Consider the following 12814-nt stretch of genomic DNA (forward strand, 5'->3'; position numbering starts at 1 on the left):
CAAATAGGGTGGATATGGGAAACGGGAAAGAATTCTGGGAAACAGTGTAATGACTCCAAGTGAAGCTGAATAGATTTACAATGTGATTTATTAGGTATCCACAAGTTTAAATACTTGAGAAATTATACTTAGGCATGACCTACTTTCCTTCAGAATATTTAAATTAAGATATCAGTAGCTGCTGTTAGAACTAGCATTGAATATTGGTTAGTTTCCGTTTGTAGATTCATATTCAGTACTTATTATTCATTTTCAAACAGCCACACATCTTAGAAGATCTGGCTTAGAAAGAAAATGGCTGCTTTAGAGTGTGCTGGTGCAGGGAAGGCTAGAGAGCTGAGGAGCACTAAGGCAAGTAAAGATTTCTCGTTCAATCTCAATGAAACACTTTCCACTGTTACTGTACTCTCTAGAGTAGACAGCGGTATCAAAGCGCCCCGGGAACCGGCAAATGGTCACCTTAAACCCCTTAAAACTAAGGGAGGGTTCCTTGCGGGGAAAAACAGTGCTTTCTTACCAAACAAACCCAAGTGCCATGCAGAAACCACAGAATAATCATCCGTATGGGGTTGTTTTCACTCTCATTTTGATTTACGGGCCACATGAGGTGAAAGGGAAACTGAATAATTTGTCTTCAAATGTACAATAGAGCGGTTTGTTCCAGTAATGAGAGAACCTAAGCTGGTTAGGTGGGCCAGTTTAAGTAGGGTTATGGCACGGCATGAGTCTAGCTTAAGACCCCTTGAGAAGCAGGGTATCATAAAACAACTTCACTTCCTCCCCGTTCCTGCCTCCATTGATATTCATGGCTCAACTTCAGTGGGAGCCGAGATTAAGTTGAATACATTTGAATCAGCTTGATTTCTTTTTATTGGAGTCATGAATGTTCGCTACGTTAATGTCATAGCAATTTTAACCGCCGTATATTCTAGCTTTCAGGATCCCTGACCAAAATCTAGCCGGGAGGTGTGTGCAAATCAAATTACAATAACATAAAGGAACAGTTTTATAAGAATTTGTACAAATAAAAAGTACATTCTAACTCCCACAATGTCTACAATATATCCTCGCTTTGTATCAGAGCAAGAATTTTGACATTGTAAATAACACAAATGATGAACGTGCGTGATATTAAGTGACAAGTTACAGCACACTGATGTCCTTGTACCCCCGCTGTTCCTCTGTTGTCCAGCAGCATTGTCCCTCTCACACAAGCTTGTTGTTGTTTCTGCTTACCAAACAATGTGCCACTGTGCAGAGTACCAAGGCTGCTGACCCTAAGCCTATCAGCGTGAACTGCACCGTCTCCAGCATGTCAACACGAGATAACAGCTCCTTCTTAAACCTGTCCGCTGTCTCGTCATCCAGGGATGCCGTCTGTGGAAACAGACAGTCGTTGAGGTGTAGCACGTACAGAAACGAGAGGTTATATACTCAGGAAATACTTTGGAAATGTGCCATAACAAACGCAAGTTTAAAAGTTTTAGAAGTAAGGCCTGGCAGCAGTAAGTACAGCTCAAATGACTTACCTCATTTAGCCAAACTATAGGGAGCACGGTGTAGTCCTTCACTTTCTTTAACACCCTGGAGAATATGTAATGAGAGTGAGATATCCTTGGATGAGTGTCTGTACATACAATAGTAAAGTACGGGAAAATAATAGACCGAGACATTAAACCTACGTGATGATCTTGGAGGGGCCGTACATCATGTTCACCTGCAGTCTCTTAGCGAACCTCAGACTGAACCCCGTGGTCTGACGGAAACAAACACCAAACACATTTATTCCCACAGCAGTTAGGCCTACTGTACTGTACACGCCAGCAACAGACAACCAGGATCTGTCAAAATCTAAATAGATGCGAGAGCAAAAAGATGTCGCTTATTGAGAGAACAGCACAAGAATACTATGCGTGCTAAGACTTTTTTGGGAGCATATTCACGGATGACTGCATAGTTGGGAAGGTCTTTTGACATCTTCTAGAGGTCAGAGGTGAAAGGTGAATGGACGCAGGGCTCTCACCGGTTCCACATCCAGGAACGTGACGTGATGCTCCTCACTAGGACCAAGGCCCTCCACATCTTCAACCAGGTATGGACTACCATGCAGGAAGTGAGGCAGGGAGATGTAGACTGGTTGTCCTGGTTGAGAATATCAAAGATGGACACGTTGATCACCTGGTACTGTACACAGGGCATGCTTACAGTACTTGTAGAACCCACAGTTTTCCCTGACCAGGAAAAACTCTGGGACCTGCTTGTAGTCCAATGGAACTACAGTAAATGCTAGTTGCTATTAACCCTTTATTGCTCCTGTAAGTCTCTCTGGATAAGAGCGTCTGCTGACATGACAAAAATATTAATTTATTAGACTTCTGTGCCATTCATACAGTGCTAATAGATCATATTATGATTTTTATCTGCTGATGTCCAGCAGTGCAGGAACCAGTTAGTGACTGTTGCCCGTGTCCCTCACCACGAGAGGAGCTGATGTCCAGGACTCCGGCCGATGTGCAGTTCTTAGAGACCACGGAGTCCGTGCAGAAGCACTGGTTGTCTGGGTTGACTGCAGGGGAGGCTAGGGTGAGCGGGGGCAGTTTGAACCGGTACACCTCGATCCCCTTCAGGTTCAGGCTCCTCTCATACTCAGCTGACACAGACCTGAAGACATTGAAGAAAAGTGCTTTTATGAGACAAGGCTCTTTGTTTTTTCCAGGGCCTGACCTCTTGTGGTCATGATTAAAAGGGCATCTTCAAAAGTGATGGGAATAGAAGATCAGGGGCCCTACTTAGTGAAGAGTTCCTTCCAGACTTTAAGGGGTATGATAAACAAGTAGTACATTTCTATTGACTGTATGACGGCAGTGAACAGGATTAAAGCTGATAGAAGTTGCTTTACAGACTAGGGCCTCTGCAAAACAGAATCAGTTATCATCTCCACTTGTCTTTGTATACCATAACACCAGTCTACATGAGATCTGAACATTGATGTGTTATCATCTCCACTTGTCATCGTATACCGTAACACCAGTCTACATTAGATCTGAACATTACTTTCCACCCCAATAGGTAAATGATCACTCCACCTGCTGATGTCAGGGGAGAAGAAGTACAGAGGCTTCTTCTTGTCCAGGAAGGGAGAGAATGACGAGCCATCTGATGAAAATCGTCAGAACAATGGTAAAGAACATAGAATTGAATATATTAACCATGGGAGTATAAGATGATTTAGTAATGATTCTCCAGTGTTCTTAATTGATTTCTTATGCATTTGAAATGTTTTGGTTGTGTGAGTAAAATGTAATTCAACAAGACAGTGATTCAATGCAAATTGTTTGCTGCCTGGGTATTTGGGTGACTGTACCTGTGCCGTTGATCATGTCGCAGTATGTGTTGTTCCAGAAAGACACCTTCCTATTACAGAGAAATCAGTAAAGCCATCAGTTATTGGGTAATACGACCCAGACAAAAACTACCTACATTCAGGGGTGGATTGGGACAATAAATTGGCCCTGGCATTTCAAACATACCAGCATATTGTTTTCCTTGAGGCCCCCACACCGGCCTATTTATTTTCTTTGAGGCCCCCATTATTAGCCAGATCATTATTTGGGGCACAAAAAAAAACTAGTTAGACAGGCCTACTGTGCTATAAATGGACCAGCCCATCTGGCTTTTGCCCAAAATACCAGATAGCCAGTCCGCAGCCTGCCTACACTCACCAAAGACCTGTGGTTTTACATGGTTTGCCAGGAGAATTCTACAGATGATGCTGTAAATCCATGACGCCATTAGACTGAACTGACAATATGGACGGTACGGTAACGGTAACAGACTCAGATGTTTCACTTTAAGATGTACGCCAAACAAAAAGCATTGATTTCAAAGTTTAACAACAAACCATGCAACTCTATGCACAAGGACTACTTTGAACAATTTACACAGAAAATGTCACAAAACAACGTTTACTAGAACTGTGCAGATGCACATTTTTCTAACAGAATTACAGTTTATTTATTTTTTATTTTGTTTATTGATATTACAATAGGTGAAGTGGATTTACATCTGGTAACGGAAAAACGGTAAGAGAATTACATCATGGGTCCCTGTTATGATATGGGGGGAAGATTAGTGTGTACTCATTGCACTATTTAGATTCAACCCTCACAACAACTCTCCATCAACTTCAGTGTGTGGAGGCTCAAGATAGACTCACTTTTCCCCCCGCCAGCTGTCAATGATAGACACTTTAGAGATGTCATCCTTGCCCGTGAAGACATTGTATGGCCCATCATATGTGCCGTTGTACTGAGGAAACAGCACATCACACCATAGTACATGACATTTCATTAAGTTATTCTTACATTTTCAGTGAATGTAACATAAATAATGTAGATTGGTATTTTTTAGAATAACGTACATATAAAACTAAATAAAGGATTTGTATTATTCTATATAGGGAAGGTGTATGAAAATAAAGGATTTGTATTATTCTATATAGGGAAGGTGTATGAAAATAAAGGATTTGTATTATTCTATATAGGGAAGGTGTATGAAAATAAAGGATTTGTATTATTCTACATAGGGAAGGTGTGTGAAAATGATATGCTGGTGAGCTTACAGGAAAAAAGAGGCCCAGTGTCCCTTTCAGAATGGGGTCTTTGTAACCCCAGAGTATTTCCCTCACTGTCCGTCGCTGGAAGAGGGAGACATTGTTTAACTTTATTGCAGCTTCCAGTACCCATGGGGGTAACAACTTGTACCCACCCTGAAAGGAAGGAGAAGAAAAAGGAAGTTGCATTTCCATGATTCAAAACGAGTACATTACATAATGTCAGCACACCTGCATATTACTGCTTCCCCAGCTCATGCAGATAGAGGATTGCAACAGAAAGGTTTTATGACTGATGTGGTGACGTGCGAGAGAGGGCTGTGTCCTACAAATGGTTGTATTATTGACTCTAACCTCATAGATCCTTAAACATATAGAATACAAAGGTCCCGATCTGTTATCTACAGTGCCTTCGGGAAGTAGTCAGACCACTTGACATTTTGATTGGTTACAGCCTTGTTCTAAAATTGATTAAATAAAACAAATACTCAGCAATCAACACACAATACCCCATAATGACAAAGCATAAACAGGTTTTAATTTGCAAATATATAACATATAAAAACAGAAATACCTTATTTACATAAGTATTCAGACCCTTTGCTATGAGACTCGAAATGAAGCTCAGGTGCATCCTGTTTCATCCTTTTTCTTTTCTCTTTTTCTTTAATTAAAAAAATAATAATTAAATGCCCGCTTTTCTCCCCAATTTCGTGGTATCCAATCTTGCATTGTGCCCGGCCCGCCACAGGAGTCGCCAGTGCGTGATCGGACAAGAACATCCCTGCCGGCCAAACTCTCCCCTAACCCGGACGACGCTGGGACAATTGTGCGCCGCGCCATGGGTCTCCCTGTCGGCTGCGACAGAGCCTGGACTCGAACCAGGATCTCTAGTGGCACAGTCTTAGACCACTACGCCACTTGGGAGGCCAAGATGTTTCTACAACTTGATTGGAATCCACCTGACAGTGCATGTCAGATCAAAAAACAAAAACCAAGCCATGAGGTCGAAGGATTTGTGATGGTCATTCTGAAAGAGCTCTAGAGTTCCTCTGTGGAGATGGGAGAACTTTCTAGAAGAACAAGCATAACATAACTTATGTTGTGCTCATTTAATCCAGACACTTGGTTCCCTTCAACCCCAGCTCTCCTTATTGTCCTTTTTCTCTACTCCAGACAAAGGAACCTCGACAGAGGTGGAATACACAACATCCACTCAGACAGGTAGAGAGAGCCATCACAAGATAATGAGGTGTCACCCACTTACAGCCACAGCCAGGTTGAGGGAGGTGACACTGTCCTCCTCAGACCCCACAGACAGGGAGGGCTCAAATATGGCCCCCGCAGGGAGCAGGAAGGAGATGGTGTGGTTCTCTGGGTTGGCCGTGATGTTCTCTTTGGGCAGGTACCGCGTCCTGATGGGTAGAGAGACACACACGGACGAGTGTCACCCACCCTTTCGTCTCCTGCTTTCTCACCCAGTGACTTTTAATCTCTCGTACATTATATCATATTAGATTGGATTCTAGATTAGATGTATTCAAATATAGGTGTTTTCTCTTCATCTATATTAGTAGTAGATATTAAAGAGCAATTTATAATTCAAAGTCATCCAATTATATTTAGAATACAAAGTGGAGATGAACAACACCATAGGTTTTCTTCCTCTATACAGCATTGAAATCACCTAACAGAGATGATGCACATCGTATATACATCATTTTGTTGATCTTTTAGAGGCATCTGAGTGAGTAGGGACCTACTTGTATGTGTAGGGCCCTTTCTCCACCAATGTGGGCTTTGACCCATTCTCCACCACATCCTGTGGGTTCTGCACGTCAAAGAGCCAGAACTGTCTGTAGACAGGTGTGTCTGCAGACACCCAGTTGTCCCAGGCTGTGGTCCCAGGCTCGATGACCGATTCCTGCATTCACCAGACAGACAGAAACACTTTCTATACAGTGTCCTGATTTTAAGTAAAGCAGCAATCTTTTCACGCATTTATTTAAGCTATGTCAACTTTTTTAGATGCATTTGGAAAATATGACCTGGGACCTGCAAGAGATTGAACAAATGAAGATGTTTCTTTCACTTACTGTTTAGAATCTACTCTCATGTCCCTTTCTCGCTAGCAGCAAACCACTTTTTCCTAAACGGACCTTTTGGAAATCCAAAATGGTTACAGCTCTAGCCAGCTGACACTCACCTTTGTAACAGTCTCACGGATGATATTGTTCCCCACGGGGATAAGGATTATACCTAATATGGCCACTGCAATTCCAGCCCCAATTCCAGCCTTTAGCCCACACAGCTTGTTACAGCAACCCATGGTGGTGTGTGTTTCTATCTGTGGTGTATGTAGGTCCCAGCAGCAGCCGTGCCAGCGGAGAGACCGAGAGACTGAGACTGAAGGACAAGTACAGACAGATGTAGCTGGTCCTAAACCAGGCCACCTACTGATAAGAGGTATATAGTAATGTGACAGCTGGGGGTTGAAGGTTGGGTGATGATGACTCCTGACCTACAGATATCACTACACTACACTAGCTGATTGGAGCTCTGCTTAACTGAGGAGGAGTCAAGAAGGAAGGATATGCTCTGAGAGGAACTGTGATTTCTGTACCTATAAATACAGAGCAAGTCTCTGTATATCATGTTGTGTTAATTGGATATTCTATTCTAATATTATTTCCTGATGGTATGTGGGTTGCTTTATACCCTCCCCCTGCTTAGAGGAAGAGATGAGATGGTCACTGTTGGAGGTGGGTCGGAGGAGACGAATTGGGTACTTTTCAGAGAATATATCCACAACTCTATGTTTTCAATGGAATTTGCAGAGCTTTACTAATCCCATGCTGATATCAAAGAAGGAGAAGTGTAATCTTGATTATATGATTATGGCAAACCATGGTTATGACAGCCATAGATTTGAGTGATATTGGAGTTATCTTCTACCTCGGTCTGGTCTAATGTCAGGTCATTCAGTATGTGGGAGATTCTGTGTCACAAAATGCCCCCTGGTGTTACAAATACAGACCTACATCTTTTGTTGAACAGGTGTATTTATTATTGCAATACCGTACTGACATGCATTATTCAGGTGTTGTTATCTTAGAGTTAATAGGTTCCTCCTCTTCCCTCCAGGTGACCCTCTGTCCCACATCCATATCTCTACTTTACTAAACACCTTGACCCAGAGGAAGCTGGTGGGAGGACATATGAACTCAGCAAAAAAAGAAATGTCCTCTCACTGTCAACTGCATTTATTTTCAGCAAACTGAACCAGTGTACATATTTGTGTGAACATAACAAGATTCAACAACTGAGACATAAACTGAACAAGTTCCACAGAAGTGACAGAAATTGAATAATGTGTCCCTGAACAAAGGGGAGGGGGAGCGGTCAAAATCAAAAGTAACATTATCTGGTGTGGCCACCAGCTGCATTAAGTGATGATAATCTGCACCAGATTTGCCAGTCCTTGCTGTGAGATGTTGACCCACTCTTCCACCAAGGCACCTGCAAGTTCCCGGACTTTTCTTGGGGGAATGGCCCTAGCCCTCACCCTCCGATCCAACAGGTCCCAGACGTGCTCAATGGGATTGAGATCCGGGCTCTTCACTGGCCATGGCAGAACACTGACATTCCTGTCTTGCAGGAAATCATGCACAGAACGAGCAGTATGGCTGGTGGCATTTTCATGATGGAGGGTCATGTCAGGATGAGCCTGCAGGAAGGGTACCACATGAGGGAGAAGGATGTCTTCCCTGTAACGCACAGCGTTGAGATTGCCTGCAATGACAACAAGCTCAGTCCAATGATGCTGTGACACACCTCCCCAGACCATGACAGACCCTCCACCTCCGAATAGATCCCGCTCCAGAGTACAGGCCTCGGTGTAATGCTCATTCCTTCGACGATAAACGCAAATCCGACCATAACCCCTGGTGAGACAAAACCGTGACTCGTCAGTGAAGAGCACTTTTTGCCAGTCCTGTCTGGTCCAGCGACGGTGGGTTTGTGACAATAGGCAACGTTGTTGCCAGTGATGTCTGGTGAGGACCTGCCTTACAACAGTTATGGACATTGCAATTTATTACCCTGGCCACATCTGCAGTCCTCATGCCTTCTTGCAGCATGCCTAAGGCATGTTCGCAAACATGAGCAGGGATCCTGGGCATCTTTCTTTCTGTGTTTTTCAGAGTCCGTTGAAAGGCCTCTTTAGTGTCCTAAGTTTTCATAACTGTGACCTTAATTGCCTTCCGTCGTCTGTAAGCTGTTAGTGTCTTAACGACCGTTCCACAGGTGCATGCTCATTAAATTGGGAAACAGTGTTTAAACCCTTTACAATGAAGATCTGTGAAGTTATTTGGAATTTTACAAATTATCTTTGAGCGATAATGAAAAAGGGACGTTTCTTTTTTTTGGATGGGCTCATTGTAATGGCTGGATTGGAATTAATGGAACGGATTCAAACATGTGGTTTCCATATTTTTGATACAGTTCAATATAATTCATTCTAGCCATTACAATGAGTACATCCTCCTATGGCACCTCCCACCAGCCTCATCTGCCCTCCTGACCTGCCACACCCTGTTCTTCGCTTTTACGGGCACCAGGTAGCCTAGTGGTTAAGAGCTTTGGGCCAGTAACCAAAAAGTTTCTGGTTTGAATCCCCAAGCTGACTAAATAAAAAATATGTTGATTTGCCCTTGAGGAAGGCACTCAACCCTAATTGTTCCTGTAAATCGCTTTGAGCATCTGCTAACAGACACATCTTTATTGAAATGTATTTAATCCACAGGAGGATATCAAACTCCACCTGAAGATTCACTACAACAGGTGCACAAACCTGGGCCAAACATGACTAAAGCTTACGTGTGATTCCTTGTTCAACATGCCAAAGCAGCATATGCATTCTACATAATAAACTACGATCTGAAAGAGGCTGATCAAGCAAATGTTGATTGTCAACAACAAAAAATACTGTCAGTAAAATATTGGTTGAAATGACTGTCTTTCACACATTGAGATACTTCAGAATGACACCATCACCACAGCAGCCTACCACAGCTATGTGGTATTATGTGTTATTACACTACAGTCCACGGGTAAGGATCCTTCATCTACAGCACGTGGCTTCCTCCCCTCCAATTCTTGTTCTCATCTCCATTCCATATCCACAGTAAAAGTTCTACTCCTATTTCAATGTTTGGTCCATGCTTCGCAAACAGGCACATAAGCATGCCTCTCTTCATGTGAAACAATTTGGAATAGTTACAATATATTAGAGATGACATTAGAAGATGTATGCAATTAAATCTAGTGAATGCAGTTATATTTAATGACATTGCAAGACTGTGGTCATGACTAACATTACCATTTCGGATTACTGCCATGATTATTAACAGGCGCAAGGTTCTCAGATCTGTCTTGTTTGCTTTTCATTTCACATAGGTTGGAAGAGCTGTCAAAGGGTTTTTTTTTAAGTGCTGTGAGCTGTACCTCTGTGGCGCATAGTGTCTATCAATGAGCTGATTGTTTAGGAATTGAATGAGTGTGCATTAACCCATTGAGACATGACATATCTAACCATGCAAATGATCAGAGGCTTGAAGATAATAGTTGCAGGATTTTGAACCCATGCCTCACATGACGGAGATGTCTGTGTTAACCCGTCCTGTTCTTTCTTCACCTTTGCTAATAGCCACGCCTTTCCTCCCCACTATCCCCAGGGGAGCCAGTGCCCCCATCTACCCCTCCCCTATGGGGTATCCCTACCAGTGCACCATCCTGGGCAACCCCAGCCCACTTACCAGATACTGGATCCAGCAACACCACCTCCTACTTCACCATGAAGGAGAGACAGACTGAGTGGGACTCAAACCCACATTGCAAGAAATGTGACCTTGAAGTGCTGGGTCTGTAAAACCCAGCATATACCTCATGAGCCACTCCTGAGATCTGACAAGTGCTCATCTGTGATATTTAACCAGACAAGTCTAGAACACTTAAATACAAACATCTTGGGCAAAGCTAGCATTCAAACCCATGTTGGAGTTGGCTTGCCACTCCAGCACTAACCTGTTGAGCTATCAAGGAACTCAGGGGTTCAGAGCTTCAAATGAGTATTCATAACTATGTTCTCTTCACTTGTATTCTCCACCAGATGGCCACCAGCATGATCCTGTGCAGTTTAAATGAGAGGCCACTGAAGGCACCAGTGTATTAGTAAGTGAAAAAGATCCCGTTCATGGCCAAGTCAATTTTTTAAACTGTAACATCTGCTTCCAGCTCACACTCTCAAACACCTAGATCCCCTGAACGTAGCTCACTTTCCAGCTCACACTCTCAAACACCTAGATCCCCTGAACGCAGCTCACTCTCCAGATTCCAATCATCTGAATTATAATCACCTGTTCACTCACCTGCATGTCATTTACACACACTATTTAGTTAAGTTCTTTGCACCCCATCATTGTGAGGTATTGTTTGTTTTGTGACACATGTTGTTCTGAGCACTGGGGTTTCCGCTGTGATTTATGCCGCTTTTGTATGATAGTTTTTGCCTGTACTTTAGCCTATCGGATTTACTGTTATCTGCCTATTGCCTGATCTCCTGGACTAGGTTACTAGCATTTTCCCTGCCTGTACTGTTGCCCTTTTATAGCCCCTGTGTATGACCTTCTGCATGCCCCTGGACCCAGCTACGTGCCTCCTCCTGTGGTCCTTTGCAATAAACACCTGCTGCGCCCTGCACTTGAAACCAGCTCTCTGTCTCACCTTGTGTTCATTACAATCACAAGATCTTTTATTTTGGATCTTGCTGAGGGCTTAAGCATATTCCGTTGGACAGCTTGGTGGTCGAGTGTTGGTTTGTGAAGATGGCCCCCTATGGTAGGAAGTAGGTTATAATGTTCATTCACAGCATCACAACTCAGGCAAAGGACAGTATAGCTAATTAGACTGCTGCCCAGGTGTGAGGTTAGAGGCTAAAGCCTAGAGAGAGTCACTGTCCAGCAGGTCTCAGCTCCTGTTTCCCCATCCTCAATGTCCTTGCCCACATCTGGGTCCTCAATGGTAGGAGTGATCTGTGGAGACAGATCCTTCCACAGCAGCCTTTTTTTTATATATTAAATCAGTTTAAATTGAATTACATTTGATATTTGATATGCTCCTCAAACTTTTATCCAATTTGTTGACATGAATTCAAATTATCCAACAACTGGCTCACCAGAAAACTGAAATGGCAGCTGTACAGGAATCTTACTGAATAATTCCACCTTTGTTGTCCAGAAACAACAACCATTATTCATTTCTATGCAACTATCCCTCAAAGTGGGCCTGAATGTCTCACGTTTTGTAATATGATTCAATGGGCTTGTTGAGGTGAATGGGTGAATGGCTTCTTGTTGACCAGGTTGGCACGGGGATCTTCCCAGAGCCGGTCTTGGGGAGACCTCTGACAATCAGCACCTTCCTGAAAGCAGCCACTAGATTGATGGTCTCTCTGACCAGGCTCACCATCTCCATCACCACATCTTCCTGGCTATTCTGTAAGACAGACAGACAGACCACAGGTGGAGAACCACCTCCAACTGGGCACGGACATCCGAGAATGAAGAAAGTATCACCCAGAACAGATTAGTTGAAAAATGGGCTTTCCATTAGCCAAGCTGTAACACTGTATGGAGCTGTCTCATACCATGTTATAATTCTGTATCTACCTCTTATACTTTCCTCAGCACCTGGCCTGTATCTGTGGTCACAAAGGGAAATCTGTTTATAGGAAACCATTAGAATAGCAGGGGTCACCACCATTATTTTGCATGTACTCCTAAACATCCCCATTTGAAAGTAAAATGATATGTAAAAGGCATGCTGGAAATGTTCCCTGCATGCCTGGCTGGAAATAAATGAATGGAATGGTATCAAAAACATGTTTGGTACAATTACATTCACTCCATTCCGGCCATTGTTATGAGTCATCCTCCCCTCTGCAGTCTCATGTGATGCAGACTATTCATATGGAATCTCTATCAGAAGGTGGAGATGAGGTCTTTCCATGGAGTTTTCTCTATAAATATAAATGTTTTAATTCCAGAATTAATTTAATTAATTATATGTGTACTGTATATTAACTTTAGACGTAGGCTACTAGAAGCAAATAATCTGGCTATGGAATAAGAAATCACGTATCCT

The 12814-nt window shown here is 42.9% G+C and overlaps 1 protein-coding gene across 1 annotated transcript; it reads right to left on the reverse strand.

The window, feature by feature from the left end:
* Nucleotides 1–70: 70 nt before the first annotated feature.
* LOC110499981 (platelet glycoprotein 4) lies at nucleotides 71–7173 on the reverse strand. Its single transcript, XM_021577070.3, has 12 exons — nucleotides 6819–7173; nucleotides 6376–6536; nucleotides 5880–6027; nucleotides 4622–4768; nucleotides 4217–4308; nucleotides 3365–3414; nucleotides 3087–3156; nucleotides 2477–2661; nucleotides 2024–2142; nucleotides 1683–1756; nucleotides 1530–1584; nucleotides 71–1377 (listed from the first exon to the last, which is right to left on the reverse strand). The coding sequence occupies exons 1-12, from the start codon at nucleotides 6939–6941 to the stop codon at nucleotides 1207–1209; spliced, it is 1395 nt and encodes a 464-aa protein (XP_021432745.3). The 5' UTR covers nucleotides 6942–7173; the 3' UTR covers nucleotides 71–1206.
* Nucleotides 7174–12814: the final 5641 nt, after the last annotated feature.

The sequence above is a fragment of the Oncorhynchus mykiss genome, chromosome 21 (genome assembly GCF_057628025.1).
Source record: "Oncorhynchus mykiss isolate SJ-2025 chromosome 21, ASM5762802v1, whole genome shotgun sequence".
NCBI classification, from domain to species: domain Eukaryota; kingdom Metazoa; phylum Chordata; class Actinopteri; order Salmoniformes; family Salmonidae; genus Oncorhynchus; species Oncorhynchus mykiss.